The 24,211-nt window shown below is 44.4% G+C and overlaps 1 protein-coding gene and 2 long non-coding RNA genes across 4 annotated transcripts in view; 2 read left to right on the top strand and 1 right to left on the bottom strand.

Moving 5' to 3' along the window:
- LOC103879243 overlaps window positions 1–5,850 on the top strand; it is a 52,870-nt gene extending 47,020 nt beyond the window's left edge. The window contains exon 6 of the long non-coding RNA XR_001896850.3: window positions 4,481–5,850. This is a non-coding gene — a long non-coding RNA (uncharacterized LOC103879243). The remainder of the gene's footprint in view (window positions 1–4,480) is intronic.
- LOC103879242 overlaps window positions 1–10,739 on the bottom strand; it is a 45,730-nt gene extending 34,991 nt beyond the window's left edge. Inside the window, exon 1 of the long non-coding RNA XR_002518366.2 lies at window positions 10,633–10,739. This is a non-coding gene — a long non-coding RNA (uncharacterized LOC103879242). The remainder of the gene's footprint in view (window positions 1–10,632) is intronic.
- Window positions 10,740–10,886: 147 nt separating this feature from the next.
- The window catches only part of KPNA3 (karyopherin subunit alpha 3), a 96,308-nt gene continuing 82,983 nt past the window's right edge, over window positions 10,887–24,211 (top strand). The window contains exon 1 of one of the 2 annotated variants that reach the window (XM_003913887.4): window positions 10,887–11,367. In XM_003913887.4, coding sequence (XP_003913936.3) covers window positions 11,299–11,367 — 69 coding nt within the window. In that variant the 5' untranslated portion in view covers window positions 10,887–11,298. Of the gene's footprint in view, window positions 11,368–11,736; window positions 12,419–24,211 lie in introns of those variants that run through there. The other variant, XM_017951247.2, reaches the window with a different exon arrangement.

Below are 24,211 nucleotides of genomic sequence, written 5' to 3'. Positions count from 1 at the left end.
GAGAAACTCAATTTTTTTTTTTTTTTTTTTGAGACAAGTCTTGCTCTCTGTTGCCCAGGGTGCAGTGCAGTGGCGCAATCATAGCTCACTGCAGCCTTGAACTCCTGGGCTCGAGCAATCCTCCCACCTCAGCCTTCTGAGTAGCTAGGAGTGGCTTAAATGTAAAAATTTAAAAGAAATTTTTAAAAGAACTTTTGTAGGGACAGGGTCTCATTATATTGCCCAGGCTGGTCTCAAATTCCCAGTTTTAAGAAATTCCCCGCCGAGGCCTCCCAAAGTGCTGGGATTATAGGCATGAGCCACAGTGCCGGCACTAGAAATTTAATTTTTAGTTACATTTAATTTTCATTAATTTAAATTTAAAGTTAAATAGCCACATGTAGCTAGTGGCAGCTGTATTGGACAGCATAGCTATAGGACATCACACTGCCTTGTCTATAAATGCTTAAGCTACTGTGATCTCATGTATAGGACATCTGGGTATCAAAGACAGAAAATGTGGAAGTGTAGTTGGAGGAAAAAACACATTTTATCCAAAGCAAAGTTACTTTTCTTTTCTTTTCTTCTTTTTGAGACAGAGCCTCACTCTGTTGCCCAGGTTGGAGTGCAGTGGCATAATCTTGGCTCACTGAAACCTCTGCCTCCCAGGTTTAAGCAATTCTCTGCCTCAGCCTCCTCAGTAGCTGGGATTACAGGCACCCGCCACCATGCCTGGCCAATTTTTGTATTTTTAGTAGAGATGAGGTTTCACCATCTTGGCCAGGCTGGTCTTGAACTCCTGACCTCGTGATCCACCCACTTCAGCTTCTTAAAGTGCTGGGATTACAGGCCTGAGCCACCGCGCCTGGCCAAAGCAAAGTTACTTAAACTGCAGTATTTAAAGGGAAATAGACCTAAAAGTTATAAGACTCATACAAGTTAGGTAAGAAAAATTTCTTCTAGAAAATGTCTATTGGCCATTTCACTTAAGGATTATTAATGTATTGGCAATGTTGATTATAAGGGACATAGCAATTTGAAATAGGGGGAAACAGTGTGCCCAGAACTCTGTTGTTCACTTTGGGAGACCGAGGTGGGCAGATCACCAGAAGCTAAGAGTTTGAGACCAGCCTGGCCAACATGGCAAAACTCCATCTCCACTAAAAATACAAAAATTAGCCAGGCATGGTGGTGCACACCTGTAATCCCAGCTACTCAGGATGCTGAGGCATGAGAATTGCTTGAACCTGGGAGGCGGAGGTTGCAGTGAGCTGAGATGGCACCACTGCACTCCCACCTGAGCAACAGAACAAGACCTTGTCTCAAAAAAAAAAAAAAAAAGGCTGGGTGTGGTGGCTCATGCCTATAATTCCAGCACTTTGGGAGGCCAAGGCAGGCAGATCACCTGAGGTAAAGAGTTTGAGACCATCCTGGCCAACATGGTGAAACCTTGTCTCTACTAAAAATACAAAATTAGCTGGGCCTGGTGGTGCATGCCTGTAATTCCAGCTACTTGGGAGGCTGAGGCAGGAGAATCACTTGAACCCAGGAGGTGGAGGTTGCAGTGAGCTGAGATCATACCATTGCACTCCAGCCTGGGCAAAAAAAGGAAATTCCATCTCAAAAAAAAAAAAAAACAACAACACATTGTTACTGCATGTTTCAGTTCTTTAGGCATTTTCCAACCTGGGGAATCATAAATTCCTCAAATAATAGGGACAGAAGAGAATGTTTACAATCAAACTAATGAACCAGTCTTTTGGATGGTTACTTTCAGGTGTCTCCTGCCTCGCGTTACCTTGTTTTCCAGGAATGACTTTAGAGCTGAGTATTTACAGACTGGAGTCTTTAATGCTCCATAATTAGTAAGCAGAGTATGTCTCCTCCAAACAGCAATATGCAAAGAATAAAAAGGTATCTACTTAATACAACTCTAGATGACAAGCCCTTTTTTGTCTGACTTCTGGATTTAGTGGTTTGTCTGAGTCCTCTCCTAGACCTGCTGACTTGACGATAAAAATCTCTTTTCAGTAGAGACTAGCTTTTCACACTTGTTTAATTCTTCCTCTTTTGGTAACCAGTTTACCTAGACCTTTTTTTGTTTGTTTGTTTTACAACAAATATAACATCATTGTCCTGTGGAAACCCTTTTGTTTATGCTGGATCAAGAAGGTATCACTAGGTGTTGTGACCCAGACAGGGCACATGGCTCTCCCTCATCTCTCTGTGTGCCTGCCTGCAGAAAACCAAATTACAAACGTGGGCCCTGCAATCAAGTTGCATGGACCCTCTCTCCTCCTGACTGTGCAAGAGTTACTTAGCATTTTTTGCCCTCAGTTTCTTCCTGTATAAAATAGGGGCAAAAATAGTTTTCTACCTGATAATACTGTTGTGAGAATTAAAAGAAGTAATCCCAGAAAAGGCTTAATAGTGCACACTCAGTAACTGTCATTGATCATTTTTTTCCCCTTATTTACATCTCTACATGTTGGTGATTTTAAAAAATCATTATTTTATTTTTTTCAGTTCCGGGGTTCATGTGTAGGATGTGCAGGTTTGTTACATAGGTAAACATGTGCCATGGTGGCTTGCTGTTCCTATCAACCTATCGCCTAGGTATTAAGCCCCGCATCCATTAACTCTTTTCCCTAATGCTCTCCCCCACTCCCTGCCATCCCCCGATTATGTTTTATTTTTATGTATGTATGTATGTATGTATTTTGAGACAGAGTCTCCCTCTGTCACCTAGGCTGGAGTGCAATGGCATTGATCCTGGCTCACCGCAATCTCTGCCTCCTGGGTTCAAGCGATTCTGTAGCCTCAGCCTCCCGAGTAGCGGGAACTACAGGCACCCACCGCCATGCCCGGCTAATTTTTTAGAACTCCTGACCTCAAGTGATCCGCCTGCCTCGGCCTACTAAAGTGTTGGAATTACAGGCGTGAGCCACCACAGCCTATTATTATTTTATAACCACAATCCCCATCTTCACCAGACTATAATATGACTTTTTTTATGCAAAAAAGAAATGTGCTCCTCTTTTTTTTGATGGAGTCTCACTCTGTCGCCAGGCTGGAGTGCAGTGGCGTGATCTTGGCTCACTGCAACCGCCACCTCTGGGGTTCAAGCGATTCTCTTGCCTCAGCCTCCCGAGTAGCGTGCGCCAGCGCACCCAGCTAATTTTTATATTTTAGTAGAGGCGGGGTTTCACTATGTTGGCCAGGATGGTCTTGATCTTTTTTTTTTTTTTTTTTTTTTTAAAAGAGACGGCGTCTCGCTCTGTCACCCAGGCTTGAGTGCAGTGACGCAATCTTGACTCACTGCAAGCTCCGCCTCCCGGGTTCACGCCATTCTCCTGCCTCAGCCTTCCAAGTAGCTGGGACTACAAGCGCCCGCCACCAGGCCTGGCTAATTTTTTGTATTTTTAGTGGAGACGGGGTTTCACCGTGTTAGCCAGGATGGTCTCCATCTCCTGACCTTGTGATCCGCCCACCTCGGCCTCCCAAAGTGCTGGGGTCACAGGCGTGAGCCACTGCGCCCGGCCTGGTCTTGATCTCTTGACCTTGTGAACTGCCCGCCTCGGCCTCCCACAGGGCTGGGATTGCAGGCATGAGCCACCGCCCCCGGCTGCTCCTCATTTTTATTATACCAAACATTTTATGGATTCCGCTCCAATGGGTAAGGTTAATGTTTTTCTCTACTTGAGTTTCCACCTAACATTTGTTGAGGCCTCATCATGTGCTATGTACCATATTAGACACAAAGAACCCAAAAACGATTGAGACATAAATGCTTTCCTCCAGGTACTCATGTTTACTGGACAAGATGATGCAGAAACAGATAACAAATCTGGCATTCATTCAAAGAGGTCACTTCCCAGTAGGTCTAGTATTATCAAAATAACTTCCAGCAGGGATCAGCTGAAATTGGATGCCAAAGGGTTGCTTTTTGTTTTCTTGTGTGGGGAGGGGAGGGTGGATGTTAATAATAGGTTAGATATATCAGACATTCCATCTGCTGGAGTTCATATGGTTTAATAAGGTCATTCATACCTTAATGTGAATGAATTATTTCTTATCTGAGATAATGATTTATCTTAATAACTTTTAATTTAATTTTTTTTTTTCCAGATATGGGATCTCATTCTGTCGCCCAGGCTGTAGTGCAGTGGTGCATTCACAGTTCACTGCAGCCTCAAACTCCTGGGCTCACGCGATCCTCTTGCCTTAGCCTCCTAAGTCTCTGGGATTACAGGCACGAGCCACTGCACCCAGCCTATCTCAACTATTTTGAGAGTGAAAACTTTGGTTTGAGGGTGATTTGGTGGCCTAATGCATTTGAGACAGGGAAGACCTCGTGGGTTGAGCACAGTGGTAGCTTCTGGAAAATCAGAAGGCCCATGAAGAACTGGATATGAGTGGAAAAAAATCAGAATACTCAACTTCCGGTCCGTTTGACAATTATGATCATTTACTGTCTTTGTATTTCTCATCTATAAAATAGGGAGAGACGGGGAAGAGACGCTGCTGGACTGGAGTGATGGGCTCACAGGCTCAAAGCATTATGCCTGTGCGAGGAGCCTTCGAGATCACCCAGTCCAACATGCGCATTTCACAAGTGAGCAACTTGCTACTTATATGAAATAACCTGTTCAAGGACACACTGCTTGTTATTGAAAGAACCAGCAAGTTACTAAATTTTCAGGACTGTGTTCATCTCTAAGGTACCATTTCGTTCTATATCTAGTATTGTACAATTATATTTTTACATATATGTACTATAATATCTAGTATTTTAAAATTTTATTTATATATGTGTCCTACAATATATAGTAGTATAAAATTAGATTTTACATATGTGTAAAATCATGCAGAATCATGACCTTGAGACCATAAGTATATTCTAAATTACGCCCACTACTATTTTAACAGTGTTTATTTTATTGTAGTCTAATTATTTGAAAATGATATTGGAGGTACAATGTGTGTGTCCCAGGCCCATTAGCCCATTATTATGCCTTGAGGTTACCTCATTTGTGTTATCCACATAATTATGTATCAGTGCTTACTGGCCAGACAGTAGCCTCGCTTGAGGTGTCCGCAATTATTTCTGAGGATTTATCTGGTTCTTCCTCTCTGACTTTTCGCCTTACTGCTACAATGCTGTGTCTGCTGCTACTGATTAGCATGGGTCATGAGATGGTTGCCCTGTTAGGCACACCTATTTCCATGACTGGTGCTCCCTGGAAAGAGGACACCCCTTGGAGAGGAGACTTTGCTTTCCTAGAGTCTAAGGACTGTATTTATCCTTTGGGGAGAGTGGAGGTCTTCATTACTGCTGTTCTAGACATTGGCCACAGCAGAAACCACTTGTTTTTGTGTGTCTTTTTGCTTCCATTGTTCCTGCCGACACCATGCCTTGGAACCAGAGCTCCAAGCTCTGCCTGCCCCAGAGAGAGATGGAGATGACAATTTCAACCACACAGGGCTTTCACAGGGATTAGAGATGATGTATACAAATGCCTGGCAGGAATTCAGTAAATGAAAATTCTTATTATTTTAGATTTCTTTACCACTGAGGTAAAAGCACTGCTAGGTAGCTGGGTTGATGCATTTGGATGTCATTTTCTTCAATTTTCAGTATTTGCTTTTTGCTTCAGGTGTGCTTCGAGTGTGGTGAATTAGCCAAAAGGCGATCATGAGGGAAGGAAGGAGTTTACTCATTCACTCATTAATTCATTTGTTCATTCAGCAAACATGTATGATAGAACATGCTGCTAGAAGAAAACACCTGAGACCTGATAATTTATAAACAACAGAAACTTATTTCTTTTTTTTTTTTTTTGAGACGGAGTCTCTGTCGCCCAGGCTGGAATGCAGTGGCGCGATCTTGGCTCACTGCAAGCTCCGCCTCCCGGGTTCACACCATTCTCCTGCCTCAGCCTCTGGAGTAGCTGGGACTACAGGCGCCTGTCACCAAGCCCAGATAATTTTCTGTATTTTTAGTAGAGACGGAGTTTCACTGTGTTAGTCAGGATGGTCTCGATCTCCTGACCTCGTGATCTGCCCGTCTCACCCTCCCAAAGTGCTGGGATTACAGGTGTGAGCCACCACGCCCGGCCAACAGAAACTTATTTCTTACAGTTCTGGAGTCTGGGAAGTCTAAGACCAAGGTCCCAGCAGATTCTGTGTTTGGTGAGGGCTGCTCTCTGCTTGTTGCTGTGTCCTCACATGGCAGGAGGGATGAACACTGTCCTCACATGGTGGAAGAGACAGAAGGGCAACAGGCACTACGGTGCTCCCTTCAACATTTTTTTTTTTTTTTTTGGAGATGGGGTCCTGCTATGTTGCCCAGACTGGAGTGCAGTGGTTGGTCACAAGTGTGATCATAGCCCACTATAGCCTTGAACTCCTGGCCTCAAATGATCCTCCTACTTCAGCCTCCCAAGTAGCTGGGACTACAGGTCCACACTGGCTCCAGCCTCTTTTATAAGAGCACTAATCCATTCATGAGGGCAGAGGTATGATGACTTCATTACTTCCCCAAAGACCCCACATCTTAATACTAGCACATTGGGTACTGGCTTCCAACGTATGAATTTTGGAGGGACACAGATGTTCACACCATAGCAATAGGTGAGAGAGAGAGAGATAAGACTACACAAATTGCAGCAATACAAAACTGTAAGTAAAGTTCTTCTGAGGTTCAGAGGGAAAGATATTACTCCTGGCTGGGAAGATAGTAACAACTAATACTAATATAGCAATTTCAAAGAACTTCCACATGCATTTTAGAATTTGATTCTCACAAAACCCCAGTGATTCAGGATCCTCACTTATAGATGAAAAGAGGATTCAGGGCAGATTATTGACTTGCCTGGGCTTGATCTGATAGGATTCAGCCCTGAGACCTGAGTTTTCAGATTCTGAAGATCCTTCCACAGCACCATGCTGGGAAAGCTTCATAGAGAAGGTGATCGCGTGGGATGAGTATTCAAAGAGGAAGCGATGTTGACAGGCAGAGATGGGGCAGGGCCATCTGAGCAAGTCAAACAGCAAAGATGTAAAAAGTGGAAAGGTTAAGATATGCTTGGAAAAAAGTGAGCAGAACATGTTAGCTGAAGCATGAGTCATGTGCAGGGCAACCAAAAATAAGAAAAAGTATCGGCCAGGCGTGGTGGCTCACGCCTGTAATCCCAGCACTTTGGGAGGCCGAGACGGGCGGATCACAAGGTCAGGAGATCGAGACCATCCTGGCTAACACGGTGAAACCCCGTCTCTACTAAAATACAAAAAAAATATATATATATTAGCTGGGCATGGTGGCGGGTGCCTGTAGTCCCAGCTACTCGGGAGGCTGAGGCAGGAGAACGGCATGAACCTGGGAGGCGGAGCTTGCAGTGAGCCGAGATCGTGCCACTACAGTCCAGCCTGGGCGACAGAGCGAGACTCCGTCAAAAAAAAAAAAGAAAAAGTATCTTGCACTGTGGCTGCATCACATATGATCTCAACCACTAGACAGTTTATTTATTTATTTTAATATATATATTTTTTGAGATGGAGTTTTGCTCTTGTTGCCCAGGCTGGAGTGCAGTGGTGCGATCTTGGCTCACCACAACCTCCCTCTTCCGGGTTCAAGTGATTCTCCCGCCTCAGCCCTCCAAGTAGCTGGGGTTACAGGCATGTGCCACCATGCCCGGCTAAGTTTTTGTATTTTTTTTAGTAGAGACAGCATTTCACCATATTGGTCAGGCTCGTCTTGAACTCTTGACCTCAGTTGATCCACCTGCCTCGGCCTCCTAAAGTGCTGAGATTATAGGCGTGAGCCACCGAACCTGGCCCTACACTGAGTTTAGAAATGACTTGACAGACAATGGCAGAGGGGAAGGGTATGTGGATTGGGAGCAGAGGTGAAGTCTGGAAGATCTGGAGAAATGAGTCAGATTGCTGTGGAGGGATTGGGGAGGCAGGCGGACTGCCTAGGAGGTGTTAAGGTAGTCTTGTGGGTGGCATGGGAAGAAGGGAGAGATGCCAGAAACACTGAGTGATGAATTAACATGGTGACTAGCTGAGGGAGTTGAGGGAGAGACAAGAAGTAAAGATGGCTCTTAGCTTGGAGAGGTGTCCCTGGAAGAATGGTTATGCCAATAACAGAGTGGTGAGTTTGCAGAAAGAAGCTGACTTAGGAGGCAAATCAGGAACTCCTTTTCCCGTCTGTTATGCTTGTGTTGCCATACTGCTACCTGACTGACTGCTGGCATGACTCCCCATGCCTTGGGAAGGTGGAGAGCGAGTCAGAGGGTTTGACTGACCCCTGGGCTGAGGACCCTTCCTTCCTGTCTCCCCCGAGACCCCCTAGTCCTTCATACATGTGCCTGATGAATACAATGCTTGGTATATGGTAGACACTCACGATATGTGTGGAAAATAAATTCATTTAAAATAAGAGCTGTCGAGAAGTTTCAGGCCAAGGGTGATGATTAGGGTGAGGCAAAAGAGAAGGAGATAGTTGCTAACAATGAGAAACACCAAATTTGAGTCCCTGGAGGTGGTCATTTCCCAGAGATTAAGGTCTCCAAGGTCTGGTGCAGGCTTGCACTTTTTACCACTTGAGTGGTAAAAAACTTGATGAAGTTAAGGATGTAGAAAGACTGTGGTGTCAGGGTGCCACATTTGTGGATGCTGAAGTTACCAGGGATACTGGCAAATAATAAAAATGACTAAACTAGATCCAGGCAAAAGGGCGGCCCTGCTTTGGACTGGGCGTGAAGAGAGGTGGCATAAGGTAACCTGAAAAGAGAATACCTACTAAATTATAATAGAGACTGAACAACAGTCTGAAATTTTCTCTTACATTTAGTCAAGGAGAATGGCAAACACACAAGTTCTGTTTCCTTAAAACCCAGAGTTGAGCTAATGTATTCTTTCTTTTTTTTTTTTTGAGACAGAGTCTCGCTCTGTCGCCCAGGCTGGAGTGCAGCGGCACGATCTCCACTCACTGCAACCTCCACCTCCCTGGTTCAAGTGATTCTCCTGCCTCAGCTTCCCGAGTACCTGTGACTACAGGCATGCACCACCACGCCCGGCTAATTTTTGTATTTTTGTAGAGAAGGGGTTTCACCATGTGGGCCATGGTTGGCCAGACTGGTCTCAAACTCCTGACCTCAGGTGATCCTCCCACCTCAGCTTCTCAAAGTGCTGGGATTACAGGCGTGAGCCACTGCGCCCCACCTAGCTAATGTATTCCTTCTAAACTCATAGCTGGTGTGTGTGCGTGTGCGCGCGCGCGCGCGTTTCCCTTCAAATGAGTGGTTAGACTAAGATCAGGTGTTGCAAACTGAGGACCTGATATTCTGAAGTGACTGAAATGCTTAAGTCTATTAACAAAATGTGAATTAACATTTAAAAATAAAGAGAAAAAGAATCTACCTTTTTGGTGTTCCTTGAAAAGTGGAATCTTCTGGCAACACTGGGCCACAGTCCAATATGACTAGAGTATCTGAAGCCTGTGTTTATCAAGAGGCCACACCCCCCACTCACAAGACGAATGCCCCTGGACATAGCTTTGCCACCAAAGGCTTCTGAGGGCCTCAAGCTCTTTAAGGCCCTTTTGGTTTAAAGATTGTCCTTTTTGATCCCGTCATGGTATATTCCTACCAACTTTTGACCTCAGTTCAATTAAATTATAAGTACTACAACATTACATACCTGCTCATGTCTACCACAGATTCTGAAAATTAATTAACATACAAGCTAATGAAGCTCACCTGCTCCAGAAAGCAGCTTTTTTTGTTTGTTTTTCATTGTTTTGTTTGAGACAGAGTCTCCCTGTGTCGCCAGGCTGGAGTGCAGTGGCGCGATCTCGGCTCGCTGCAACCTCCGCCTCAACCTCCGCCTCCCGGGTTCAAGCGATTCTCCTGCCTCAGCGTCCAGGCGCGCGCCACCACGCCCAGCTAATTTTTGTATATCTAGTAGGGAAGGGGTTTCACCATGTGGCCCATGGTTGGCCACACTGGTCTCGGTCTCTTGACCTTGTGATCCGCCCGCCTTGGCCTCCCAAAGTGCTGAGATTACAGGCGTGAGCCACCGCACCCGGCCGAAAGCAGTTATTTATCAGTGCAATCCATCCAAATTGCCCTGTTTCATTCCTTCGATGCCCCCGGAGGGAGTGGGAGTGCTACACAGGAAAGTGTGCGACCCAGGGCTTGGCTGCTGCCTGAAGGCTAAGATTATGTGTGGTGGTAGAACAAGAAGTGTTGGGGGCATGGAAATACAGGGACTGCCAGAGTGAAGGTTGCAGAACCGGGGTTGGGAGGATGATGAGAAACTGGGCGACACTAAAGCGCCACTTCAACAAGTATTTATTGCGTATCTACGACGTGCTAGGCATTGTTTTGACACTAGAGATTCAGCAGTAATTCAACCAAAGTACCTGCTCTCATTGAGCTGAATTCCCGTGCGGGCAGCCAGGTAACGCACGTAAACACTCGTATCACGTAGATATACATGTACATGTCAGCTAGAAATAAATGCTATTTATAAAACTGAAGCAGAGCATGGACACAGCGAATGAAGGTGGCTGCTATTTGGGAAGACCTCCAAAAAAGCGAGACTGCGAAGCACCCGCGGTTGTTCTTTTTCTGATTTTCTACCTACCTGCAGCGAGGTGCGCTCCCAGAAAGCTCCGCCCTCTTCCTCCTGATAGGGCGCAAGGTGCCAGGGAAGCTCCCCTCTCTTCCCCGCCCAGAGGCCGCCTTGTGGGGGCGGAGCTTTGCGCCCAGCAATCTGAGCGCGGCGCGCAAAAAGCCGCGCGCGCAAGGGTCCCGGCATTCTCCTCGTTCGCACTAGGCGTGGAGAATTACCCCAGGCGGATCGTGGCATGCTGGGAACTGTAGTTGACGACCGCTCCCCCCCGCGCCTGAGGGGCGGTAAAAGCCGCCAGGTCCGGCTCCATTTCTGACACCAGACTTGCAGCACTCAGGGGTTGTGGAGAGCCCTAGCAGGGAAAGAGGGCAGGGTCATCCCGAGAACCAACTGGCACGTCCAGCCCGGCGAACGCCCAAGCCGGTCGCCGCCCCCGGTCACGTGTCGCCAGCCTCCACGGGCGCGCGCCGCTCTCAGCACCGTTCCCGCCCCACCCGGCCCGGCAGTCGGCCCGCGCCTCCCCCGGCGCTACTGCCACCTCGCGCTCGGAGGCGTCACGGAACGTGCTCTCCTCTCACCCTCCCCCCTCCTGCTCTCCTCCTCCTCCCCCTCCCGCGCCGAGACTCGCCGCCGCCGCCGCAGCCGCAGGAGTAGCCGCCGCTGGAGCCGCGCGCAGCCATGGCCGAGAACCCCAGCTTGGAAAACCACCGCATCAAGAGCTTCAAGAACAAGGGCCGCGATGTGGAAGTGAGTGTGCTTCCGTGGTCTCGGCCCGCCTGGCCGCGCCGGGCCGGCGACGCGGGGAGGGGCGGGGGGCCGGCGCCGGGCTGGTTCTCGTCGGCTTGTGGTCGGCCGGAGTTGGCCGCCGCCTCCCGTCACCGCGGCCCCGGGTTGGGCGGAGCGGGCGGTGAGACGCGGGCCGGGCTGCAGTCACCCTCCGAAGCTGCCGGCGCGGCGACCGGGAAATGCCGGGGTTTTCGGCCCCGTCACGCGGGCGCGGCCTTGTGTCGGCGAGGAGGGGATGTGGAGCTGAGGCGGGGTCCGCGGGCCGGGGCCGCCCGAATGAACGGGGATGCTGCCGCCCCGGCCCGCCGACCGCACAGCCGAGGGGGCGGCCGCTGCTTGCGCCAGCCACTGGTGCAACCTTCCGCCCGGTGCAGCCCCCTCTGCGCCTCCCGCGCGGCTGCACATGGAGCCTCGCCTCTGCCGGTCCCGGCTGCTACCTTCTGCTAGCCGGGCCCAGGCGGGCGGTGGCGGCCCGCAGAGGGGGGTGGGGACCAGCCGGGTAACTGACTTGTTTGAGGGTGATGGATGGGGGAGGGTAGGATGCGCCAGGACCATTTTCTTATATTCCAGTGCTCGTCTTTGGACTAGTCGTGCCGAGCTGTTCTAGCTCATACTCCTGCAACTGCTGGCATTTGGAGCGAGCTGAAGGTGGACAATAGTTTGCCATCTATTGTGTTCAGGCTTCGGAAAAGAGGTTGTTCTGACCTCCGCTCATAGGACTTGTTTTCTTAGCCTTTCTTGGAGTGGGGTGTGCATAGAGTGATACAATTTCTTTGACACGTTTTACTAAAATAAATTGGATACATAGGGTTCATACGTCCTCTTACGTACCTCTTGCTCCAAGCTAGTAGAATTTCCAAGTGGTTGCAAAACTAAACATTCATCGCGGTCACTCAGTTAGTTGCTACTCAGCATGTTGCCATTGTCTCATTAAGGTGACATTAGCAGGTACTATTTGCAAACTCGGCTTGTTGAGGCAGCGCTAGAGGTCTCTCTGCAGCTACTGAAAACAGTAAGTATAATGCACAAACTTCACTGGGACCGTGACCTTTGGATTTGTTAGGGGGAAAATAGTTTTAAGGCCACAGCCTTCTTTTCTAATACTAGCCGACATGATTTGCAGTTTTGTAATTTTTGGTAAGAAGCTGGTATGATTAAGAGGTGTGTATTTTATCCTATCTTAAGGAAGGTTGTGGGGGTAAATACACCATTCAGCGTTCTATTTTGTAGAGAAACAGACAAACTCAGGCCGTTTTTCAGAGCTACAAAATTAAATACTAGTAGGAAAAAACCTAGGGAGATATCCGTGGAATTCCCATTTAAATGAGTCAAAGATCATATATTCTTTCCTGGTCATGGTTAAATATCCTTTGTGAGAAATACATCTAAGCAAAAGTAAAACTTGGGAATAGACACAAGAAATTTTGGAACTGCCTCCTGTTATCGGTCCACTTGATGACAAGTGTTAATTTTGAACTTTTCCCATTAGGAATTTTTCTTGACGCCTACCCTGTTCCAAATAAAAATGTATTGAAAAATACTCATATTGTTGGTACAGAAGAACCAGTAACATTCTTCCTTCTCTTGGATATTGGTACAGGTTTTTGTTTCATTGTTTACCTCTATTATTGTGTTATGGTAGCTCAGTGATACTTAGTAAGGACTCCTGCACATAATAGGTACAAAACAAATATTTGCTGATGATAAGAATGTAACCAGTGACTTTTAGATGCATGAAAAAGAGCATGGTTGCTAAGCCATTCAGCCTGGTGTTGGTCACAACATTACATTTCTCGGGACTCTACAGGGTAACTAACACATGAAATAGACATTCAAATGGTAGTTCTAATGTGGCAGACACTGCCTTAAGAGCTTCATGATACCTTATTTAATCTGTGTAACAAGTGTATGAGTTAGGTGTGGCATTATCCCCACTTTACATGAGGAAAGTATTTTTTGAGATGGAGTCTTGCTTCTTTACCCACGTTGAAGCGCTCAGGCACTCCTAGCTCAGCTGCAAGCTCAAACTCCTAGGCTCAAGGAATCTTCCCACCATGGCCTCCCAAGTAGCTGGGACTACAGGCAGACACCATCACACCTGGCTAATTTTTTAATCTTTTGTGGAGACGGGGGTCTAGCTTTATTGCCCAAGCTTGTCTTGAACTCCTGGGCTCCAGTGATTCTCCCACCTCAGCCTTCCAAAGTGTTGGAACTACAGATGCTAGCCATCGCACCCAGCTGGAACTTTAGGTACAAAACCTCAGTGTGCTTATGTAGCCTGTGCATGTCACTCAGTGGATATGGGTATTATTTATTCACTGATTGTCTATGGGTATCTATCAATGTTAGGTCTTGGGAATAAGGAATAAGATGCAGTCTGTACCTCAAGGAGTTTACAGTCCAGTGGGGGTGATAATTACAATGCAGAACAACAATTGTTACAGTGTAGTATTCCGAAAATGCATGCCAAAAAACTACTTGGAGGTGAGCAGAAAGGGAAGATACTCTGGTTGATTTCTAATGAATGAATGGGAGTGAGCTGATTGTGAAGGATGAAAGAAAGGTGGCCAGGCAAAGAGCGGGAGAAGGCCGGTGGAAGAAAGGGGCGTTCCAGACCAGAGGGAGCAGTAATTGAAGAGTCCTGAGAGAAATGTAGGAGAGAGAGAGACTGAAAGGTAAACTGGGGTCAAATCTGATGAAGGGCCTTTATTGGGGATTTAGGCATGTCTAAGAGTAGATAACCATGCTTAGTCTTGTCCATTAGAAACATAGTACAACTTAGCTCTGTAACTGAGTAGTTGTGGTTATCAGGCTGTTCTAAAACAGTGAGATGCACTTTGATAAGCTGTGATGCCTATTTTTTCACATACAGGATAGACAAAAGCTGAAACATGTTAGAAATTGTAGAACCAGCTGATACACAAGATGTTAGGTGCAAGAATAAGATACATACTTGTTAAAGAAAATAAAAGGATAGAGTTATGCCAGGGAATTGTGGGTATAGACAGGGTTGAGGAAGAAAATTTCTTTATCGTTCAATCAAGAGAGACTTTAAGAGATTTTTGGAGAGGAAAAAAAAATGAGGTTAGTGAATCTTATAGGAAGTATGTACCAAACTTAAAAGGGGCATGTTAACTGGTGAATAAATATCCAGGTAAAAAAGAAGAGTGATTATATTAAAGAGAGGAGACTTCCAGATGGCCTGTGTTGGTCCAAGAATATCTTGTGGCAAAGAGTTGCTTGGAAGCTTTTTTTTGATAGGGAGATCTGAAGGAATTTATTCCAGAGCAAAGAGGAGGTGTAACATGATTAGAGCAATGGAAAGGGTGACAGGGCAGTAATACCTAGAATTCATTTTGGAGAAATAGTGCTGCTGTCTGGTCTGCAAGGAAGAGTTTTCCAAAAAATTAAGACTGGGAATGGCTACAACCTGGAATGAGGATTTGATGATGCTGTTCTTCCTCCCTCTTCCTCCTCCTTCACATTCTTTTTGTAAAGATCACCGAAGAGAAAGGGGGTAAAGGTTATTCTGAGGTTTATAGATGGAGGAAGGGAAGGAGTAATTATTATCACTGATAGAAATTTGGAGCTTGGGTAGGGGAATGGATTTTGTAGCTAAAATTAGGAAGTACATATTGGAAGGGAAACATTTCCTTTTATTTGTTCTGGAATGTGCTTTTTAAAAAAACAAAACAGGGTCTGGCTCTGTCACCCAGGGTGGAGTGCAGTGACCCAATCTCAGCTCACTATAACCTCCACCTCCTCCCGGGCTCAAGCCATCCTCCCATCTCAGCCTCTTGAGTAGCTGGGACTATAGGCACATGCCACCACACCCGGCTAATTTTTGTGTTCTTTGTAGAGATGGGGCTTTGCCATGTTGCCCAGGCTGGTTTCAAATTGCTAGCTTAAGTTATCCCCCTGCCTTGACCTCTCAAAGTGTTGGGATTAGGGACCTGAGCCACCATGCCCGGTCCTGGAATGTGCATTTTAATACTAGACCTTTTCATGTAAGGCATTGATTCTTAAAAACTTTTTTCCTGTTTTCAAAGATAACTTGTAGAAAAGTGTGCAAAACAGAAACGTTCTGTTTAATGAATACTTACAAAACAAATGCTCAGGTAACTGCAATCCAGGTCAGCTTCTCATTTTCTTGCTCCTGTATATCTCAAGGATGTGACATTTTCATTAGTGACAGTAATTAATAATCATTATTTTAAAAACCTTAACATTTATTGTTTACAGTATACCAGTGCTAAGTACTTTATATAGATTATCTATTTAATCTTCACAACAGTCCTATCAAGTAGGTACTATTGTTATCCCCATTTACTGCTGAGGAAATTTGAGGCCTACAACTCTTAAGTGGCCCTGAGTCTTCCATTGGGTGTTAAGTGGCAAAGCCTGGACTTATATCAAAGCTTGATGCTAAGCAGCCGGGCGCAATGGCTCACGCCTGTAATCCTAGCACTTTGGGAGGCTGAGACAGGTGGATCACCCGAGGTCAGGAGTTTGAGACCAGCCTGGCCAACATGGTGAAACCCCATCTCTACTAAAAATGCAAAAATTAGCCAGGTGTGGTGGCTCATGCCTGTAATCCCAGCTACAAAGGAGGCTGAGGCAAGATAATCACTTGAACTGGGGAGGTGGAGGTTCCAGTGAGCCGAGATCGTGCCACTGCACTCAAGTCTGGGTGACAGAGTGAAACTCTGTCTCAAAAACAAACAAAGCTTGATGCTAAAGCCAGAACTCTTGCTTACTGTGCTGTACTCCACCGAAGGGAATCTAAGACTTGACTTGTACAAACCATGCCTGAAAGTTAGTGAATGGGGAAAATATCAAAGAAATATTGACTATCAATCTCAGAAATTGCTATTTCTTTTTTTGTTTTTGGAGACGGAGTCTCGCTCTGTCGCCCAGGCTGGAGTGCAGTGGCCAGATCTCAGCTCACTGCATGCTCCGCCTCCTGGGTTTACGCCATTCTCCTGCCTCAGCCTCCCGAGTAGCTGGGACTACAGGCGCCCGCCACCTCGCCCGGCTAGTTTTTTGTATTTTTTTAGTAGAGACGGGGTTTCACCATGTTAGCCAGGATGGTCTTGATCTCCTGACCTCGTGATCCGCCCGCCTCGGCCTCCCAAAGTGCTGGGATTACAGGCTTGAGCCACTGCGCCTGGCCTAGAAATTGCTATTTCTATATTTTAAAACCTTGCTAATAATTTTTGATGAACTTTATTATTAGATTTATTTGCCTTTTTATCTTTTTACTCTTGCAAAGTTTTCTTCTTATCAGCAAGGAGCCAGTTAGTTGGTTTTACCAAAAAATGATAATCCATAATGGGCTAGCACTTAAGCTTTCTGCTTTAGTTTCTGATACTAGGGCTAATATATATTTTCTCACCTGCAAAATTCAGTTAGCTCTACCAGACTTGCTTCTGTCTCTCTGGAACCTCCAATGGTAAGTGGCAGTATCTGATTGTCCAAGTTTAAAACTCTATCCTTGACTCCCTTCTCTTCCCCTCCTTCATCCTTTTCTGTATTAGTCATCTGAAGAACCCTCATGTTTGTACCTGTTACCAACCTTACTTCCACTGCCCCTGGTTTAGACCCTTACCTTTCTTGCCTGAACAAGTATAATAGTGTACCTAGCTCGTCTGTGTTCAGTATCTTCTCTCCCCAGTGTATCTTGTGGATTGATCATTCTCAGATCTTTCTGTGTTACTTTCCTGTTTATGATTCTTCCCATTGACTTCAGGATAAAAGTCCTTAGCATGCCACACATAGTTATAAGACTCTACCTTTTTTACCTCACCTTGCGCTTTTTCTTATATCTCCTTTGTGCCAGCTGTGATAAAGCTGGAGATGCTTGAGTAACCAGTAGTTTCTTCTTCCTGCCTTTGTATATGCTGTTCTTTGTGCTTTCTTTTGGCTGTCTGTTGAGTTGGAGCTCACTCTGGCAACCTATCTCTTCAATGAGACTCCTTCATATATCTCTGGAACACCAAGATTACAATTCTGCCACACCATATCATTCTGGTTAAAAACAAAAAACAGACCTTTAAAAATTCTCCGTGAGGCCTTTCCTGACTTACAGCATACTTGGTACTATCAGTTCCTATTCTTTTCCTTCTCTCTAGTGTTTTCCTAGGTGAATTTTCCTTCACCTATTTGGGATAAATTGCTGTGATATACAACAAATTCTGTTTGTGTATAGCTGTTCGAGTATTTGGGCTCTGTCGAGAAGCTCACTGAGAATAGATAACCTTGGATGTAACTTGAAACACATGAAACGTAATAGAGAAGAGAGACTAGATGGTATACCTGAAAAAAAGTCTGCATTTGGGAATGAAAGGTTCAGTATTATTCTAAGACATTAGTTTTCTTTTGGTGTTGACTCCATGGCATTGATACTGTTGCCTAGCCCACCTTGAACAGCCTGTTCTCCTATAATGTATTTCTGTAACATGAACTCACTCATACTTGAATGATAAATAAGAGTGTTAAGGCAAAATTCATATTAGTTCATATGTGATTTTTAGTAGCACATTAATGTTTAGCACTCTCAAATAACAGCAGTTGAACATAAAGTACAGAAACACAGTTGAACGGATCAAGTCCAGAAGTATGCATATTGGCCATGCACCCGTGTTCTGCCTCTTGGCTCTGTTTAACCATGTGCAGTGTCTAAAGGTGCTTACAACCATCTGTCCTGTACATTTCCCTCTTTCTTCCTAAGTTTGAAGAGCGTTGAGTGTTTCAGCAATCTATATGTCATAGAGCAGACAAACTATTTTTTTTGTTGTTGTTGAGTTCACTAATGGGGCATATACTGCTTCCTGGTTCTTGGAGTTCTCTTTTTCAGTCAGCTTTGCTAAGTCTTCTTCTACCCTTTGAATGTGGTAGGCATGGCTTGGGATTCTGTCTACGATTCTTTTATCTATAGACTGTTTTTCTTGCTCATATCAGCAGCTCCCTTGGCTTTAATCATCATTTCAGTGTGGGGGGACTTAAATTTCATAAAATCATCATCTGGAAATTATTCACATGAGCATCTTTTTAGCTTCTCAAGCTCAAAGTGTTTAAAGCCATGTTCTGCCTTTGTTTTTTCTTTTTTCTGTTTATGGCATCATCACCCTCACTGTGACCTGAATTTGAAACTTGAGAGGCTTCTTGGACTTCTTTCTCCTCTTCCACATTCAGTCAGATGCCAGTTATGTAGCTCGAATCTCTGTGCTGTCTCTGGATTTTGGCCCTGCCTCTATATTCTGCTGCCTCCAGCCTACTTTAGGCCTTATTACCTGTCACCTTCCTGTTTAAAACTATCTCCAAAGTGGTGTTCTTCCTCTAGTTTATGAGATTTTTCAGTGAGCCTGATGCCTGATTATTTCTCCAGATTCAGCCTTCTTCCCCCACCCCCTTAAGCCCTAGCAACACTGAACTTCTTATATGCTTATACATAATCTGGAATCCCGCCTGCCCCTCCTCGCCAGTGCTATTTCTATTCTCAGGGCCATCTTGCTGACTGGAATATCCTTCTCTGCCTCCTGTTGCCTGGCTAATTCCTACCACTTTTAAATACTCAACTCTGGGTAGGTACCATTCTTTGCTCCTGGAAGAAGTCTGAGTGTATCTTTCTCATTGCAATTATGATAATGTATTCTAATTAGATTTTATTTTTCTTACTAGATTGTGAGCTTTTTGAGGGCACAGACTATGTGTCTTCATTGCCTACCACTTAGTACAGTGGCTAGAACCAAGCAAGCATTAAAATATTCCTTGAATAAATACATCCTAGGCACCACAGACACGATAATTTTCTCATGTATTTTTTAACCGAAACATTTACTCTTTTAGTGCCTTTTTCTACTGCTTCCCAAATCAACTCCAAGCTTTTTATTATGACAGGTGAAGTTCTGGGAGATTAAGGCATGTACATAGTGAATGAATTAGTGATTAAGGCTAATTTATATGGCTAAGTAACACTCCTTTATATGTATATACCACATTTTGTTTACCCATTCATCTATGGATGAATACTTGGGTTGTTTCCAACTTTAGTCTGTTGTCTCCCAACCATTTAAAAATGCCACTAATTTGTTCAGGTCAGTTTTCTTACATTAAATTGCACTATATGAAATTGCCTTTTTCCAGGTTTGTAACAACAGCCAAGTATTGGCAATTTCATATGGTTTAGCCTAATAGACTGTCCTAATTACTGGGTTTGTCTGTTTCCTTCTGGTGGTGCTTAACTGGTTCCTCTTATTTTTTTTTAATCACCCTTTGGATATTTTGTAATCTGGAAGTTTTTTAAAAAAAATTTTAAAACATTTTTGAGACAGAATCTTGCTGTTACCTGGGCTGGAGTGCAGTGACATGATCGTGGCTCAAGCAGTCCTCCTGCCTCAGGGTCTTGAATAGCTAGGACTACAGGTGCACACCACCGTGTCCAGCTTATTTACTTTTTGTAGTGATGGGGTCTTGCTGTGTTGCCCAGGCTGGTCTTGAACTTCTGGCCTCAAGCAGTCTTTCCTCCTCAACCTCCCAAAATGCTGGGATTATAGGCATGAGCCACTGAGCCCAGCCTAAACTGGAAGTTTGATTTAAAGGCTTGATTAGCTTCAAGTTAAGCTTTTATTTATTTATTTAAACTTCAGTTGGTGATAGTGTGTACTTCAGAATATATCTCAGTAATGATAATAAGATTCGTCATAGGGTTCAGGTGATAAAGAACAAATAGTTTAATGCCATGAATGTGAAAGTTATTTAACAGTTTGTGAAGTGAATTTTAGTTATTTGGGTGAAATGCTGCATGAACTGGGTGAAATGTGACATGAACTGGATGACATTTCAAGAAGTGGAAAAAAAAGTAACTTAGTATCCAGTAAAGGAGTTACAAAGTGTATTTCTAGAACTTCTAACTTCAGAGTCAGTAGGATTTTCTTTCTATGACTGACACCACTCCTCAGTTGACTTTTTGTTTAGTTAGCATACGGTTTGGCTGTACAGTTGGCCCTTTGTAACCTGTGGATTCGTAGGGCTGACTACTGTACCATTTTATAGAAGAGACTTGAGCATCTGCAGATTTTAATATCTTTGGGGGAGGGAGCATCTGGAGCCAACCCCCCGAGGATACTGAGGGAGGACTGTATTCTCATTTTCAAGTCTATTCTTTTATCTTGGAGGTAAAGGAATATTAAAAGTATAAGGAGGACGTAGCTATCCTTTTTGCAGTTTTACTATTAAGAAAAATTTTGTTACAGCATAGCCAACATCAGCAGGTAAAATGTGGTAAAATAAATCTTGACTATATTTACTTGGAATTAATCATTCTCGGTTTTCTGGGTTAGGGAGGTTGTATATATACAAGATTTTACTTTATTTTGACACCTGCCTTAAATCGAATATAGTTTAGCTGTTTTCTTGATTCTTGAGAATCACCATTATGCATGTGGATATTGGGTTTTGCTTTTATATAAGTGATGCCTTCAGGTTGTTAGATTAACAGGATTTTGTCCTTGATTTTTATGCTTGTGGAGTTTTTGCTCTTCATAATTTTTTTGGCATGTCCTTCCCTTGCTTTTAGTCTATCAGCTTTCTCTTTGATACTGTCAGCATGTTTACCTGTGGTAGCCCCTGTGTTTCTTTTTATTTGATGCTTTACATATTCTAGTGACTTGGGAAACAGATTATTAAACATTTATTTAGCTTTTTTTTCTTTGAGACAGGGTCTTGCTCTGTCATCCAGGCTGGAGTACAGTGGCACAATCACGGCTCACTGCATCCTTAACCTCCCAGGCTCAAGTGATCTGCTCAAGTAGCTGGACAGGTGCATGCCATCATGCCCAGCTAATTTTTATGTTTTTTGTAGAGACAGGCTGTCGCCATGTTGCCCAAGCTGATCTCAAACTCTTGGGCTCAAGCAATTCATCAACCTCAGCCTCCCAAAGTGCTGGGATTACAGGCGTGAGCCCCCGCGCCCGGCCTGTTTAGTATTTTCTACATGCTGTGTAGACATCATTAGGTACCAAAGATTATAAATATGAAAATAGGCCGGGCGCGGTGGCTCAAGCCTGTAATCCCAGCACTTTGGGAGGCCGAGACGGGCGGATCACGAGGTCAGGAGATCGAGACCATCCTGGCTAACACAGTGAAACCCCGTCTCTACTAAAAAAATACAAAAAAATAGCCGGGCGAGGTGGCGGGCGCCTGTAGTCCCAGCTACTCAGGAGGCTGAGGCAGGAGAATGGCGCAAACCCGGGAGGCGGAGCTTGCAGTGAGCTGAGATCTGGCCACTGCACTCCAGCCTGGGCGGCAGAGCAAGACTCAGTCTCAAAAAAAAAAAAAAAAAAGAAAATATTCCCTGATCTAAGGAAGTTCAGTTTAGTGGGAGAGACTGATACTTAAGCATATGGCTAGTGTACAGTGTGATAAATTCTATGATACAGGTACATAATTTGTAAAGTACTATAAGAGCATGGAAAAAGTGTGACTGTACCTGGGGAAATTTAGTAAGGTTACACAGAAGGTCATACTTGAGCTAGGTCTTGAAGGATGAGTTTGCCAACTCAGAAAGAAAAATAGCATGAATAACAGTGACTGTGTCATGGAGTCTGAAGGCTTGGCATGTTTAAACTGCAGCTGATATGGGGGGTATCATATCCATTCTCCCTGCTTTTGGAAACAGCCTTCTGATTTGGCCTTGGGAAGCTACATTTCTGCCATTAGATATCTCATGGTGGGATTTTTAATGTAGGTGATCCTGCCTCTGGTTAATTAATGTACCTCACACTTTTCTGGCTAACACAAATTAGGCTAATTCTGTCTCTGGCATTTAAATCTTGAGTGAGCTGATACTGAGACCTAATTGATTCATCCTGACAGAAGTACTGTGAAGGTAACCATCCATTAATTCCTGCCGGTTAGATATGTGGGAGTTGCTTCCATAGGCTTGATTCTTCAGCTTTGCCTTGGTTTTGTGAATTACTCTATATTCTACCAAGAAATTCACTCTTCCCTTTTTTTCTTCTTAAATTAACCCAAGTCAGTTTCTGTTGTTTGCAACATAACTCTAAGGTAATCAACTGTCTTGGTTTGCCTGGAACTGAGGTAGTTCCCAGTATACAGGACGTTCAGTGTTCAAACAGAGAAAGTCCTAGACAAACCTTAACACGTTGGTTGCTCTAATTGAAACAGTTTGGGTGTAAAGATAATGAGTTCTCGGAATCCAAATGTTGTTCAGATGAAAATATTCAGTATGCAGCTGAAAACGGTGCAGAACTAGCTTGCTTCAGTTATGTCACTCAGCAGCTACTCGAATTCTTTACTAAGTGTGAGGGATAAAACAATGAAAATAATGATAACCAGTAATTGTTGAGCACATAACTATGTGCAAGGCACTGTGTTTATATGAATAACCTTAAATAATCCTCACAAAGTTTACATTATACAGAAGAAGAAAATAACTTCTTCATTTCTTCATTTTCTTCTTAATTTGTTAGGAACATACGGTTAGGAAGGGGCAGAACTTGCATTCAGTCCCAGATTTCCGACTTTAAAACTCCATGCCCTTAATAGCTATTTTCCTACTTTACCTCAGGGTTCCTGCTCAAGGAATGTGTAGACTAGTATGCAGATTGTGTGAAAGCAAGTAAATATTTCCTGTAATGGAAGTGTGTACTTAGTAGAGCGGGCACGTGGGGAAAGAATCACCTGAGTTGGCCTGGGTGAGTCATGGAAGGCTTCATGGAGGTGATTGTGCCTGAGCTGAAAGTAGAAAAATGTGTAGGTATTTGTGGTAAATCTTGGGCAAGCCTGGAAGTAAGAGACAGTGTGATATGTTCTGGGGAACTAAAGTAATTCAGTATTTCTGGCTGGGCGCGGTGGCCTTACACCTGTAATCCCAGCACTTTGGGAGGTTGAGGTGGGCGGATCACCTGAGGTCAGGAGTTCGAGACCAGCCTGGCCAACATGGTGAAACGCTGTCTTTACTAAAAATGCAATAATTAGCCAGGTGTGGTGGCGTGCCCCTGTAGTCCCAGGTACTCCAGAGGCTGAGGCAGGAGAATCGCTTGAACCTGCAAGGCAGAGGTTGCAGTGAGCTCAGATTGCACCACTGCATTCCAGCCTGGGTGATGAAGTGAGACTCCATCTTAAAATAAGTAAATAAATAAAAATAGAAAAGAAATATTTCTTCAATATTCAGGTGGAGTAATTGGAAATTTGGGTAGAACAGACAAGAGCTAGATTGTGAAAAACCTTTTCTCTGGGGAACATTTTAAATAGTGAAATAGATTTGTGCATTTAGAAGCATTGCTTTGGTTATACCATCGGGGATGGATTGGTGAAGACGAGAAGAGAGTTTGGGAGTAACAGCAAACCCTCAAGGTCTCAGGTAGGTGGCCTGACTATAGCATTGGCACTGAAATTGAAAAGCAGAAAAAGTTATTAGGACTAATCTTTTGGCATATTTTACCTTACAGAATAGAGATTGGCAAGTTTTTTGTAAAGAGCCATAATATTTTTTAAAAGCCTAAATATTAAGGCTTTGAGGGCCATTCTGCTTGTATTGCAACTCTTCACCTGTGCATTGAGCACAACAGCAGCCATAGACTGGAGGCAAACGAGTGTGGTTGTATTCTAATAAAGCTTTATTATGGAATCAGCTGGGGGTCTGGATTTGGCTCACAGGCCCTTCCTTCTAGGCTAGTGTGGCCAGTGGTGAAGATTAATAGTTCAAAGCAATGACTAGAGTAAGATGATAATATAGGTGAGGGATTTTAGGGGTAAGAAGGAAAGAGGAGCAGGGGAGTAA

The sequence above is a fragment of the Papio anubis genome, chromosome 15, assembly GCF_008728515.1.
Source record: "Papio anubis isolate 15944 chromosome 15, Panubis1.0, whole genome shotgun sequence".
Classification (NCBI taxonomy): Eukaryota; Metazoa; Chordata; class Mammalia; order Primates; family Cercopithecidae; genus Papio; species Papio anubis.
Note: the sequence above shows the minus strand (reverse complement) of the source record. Positions and strands in the feature narration are given on the sequence as shown.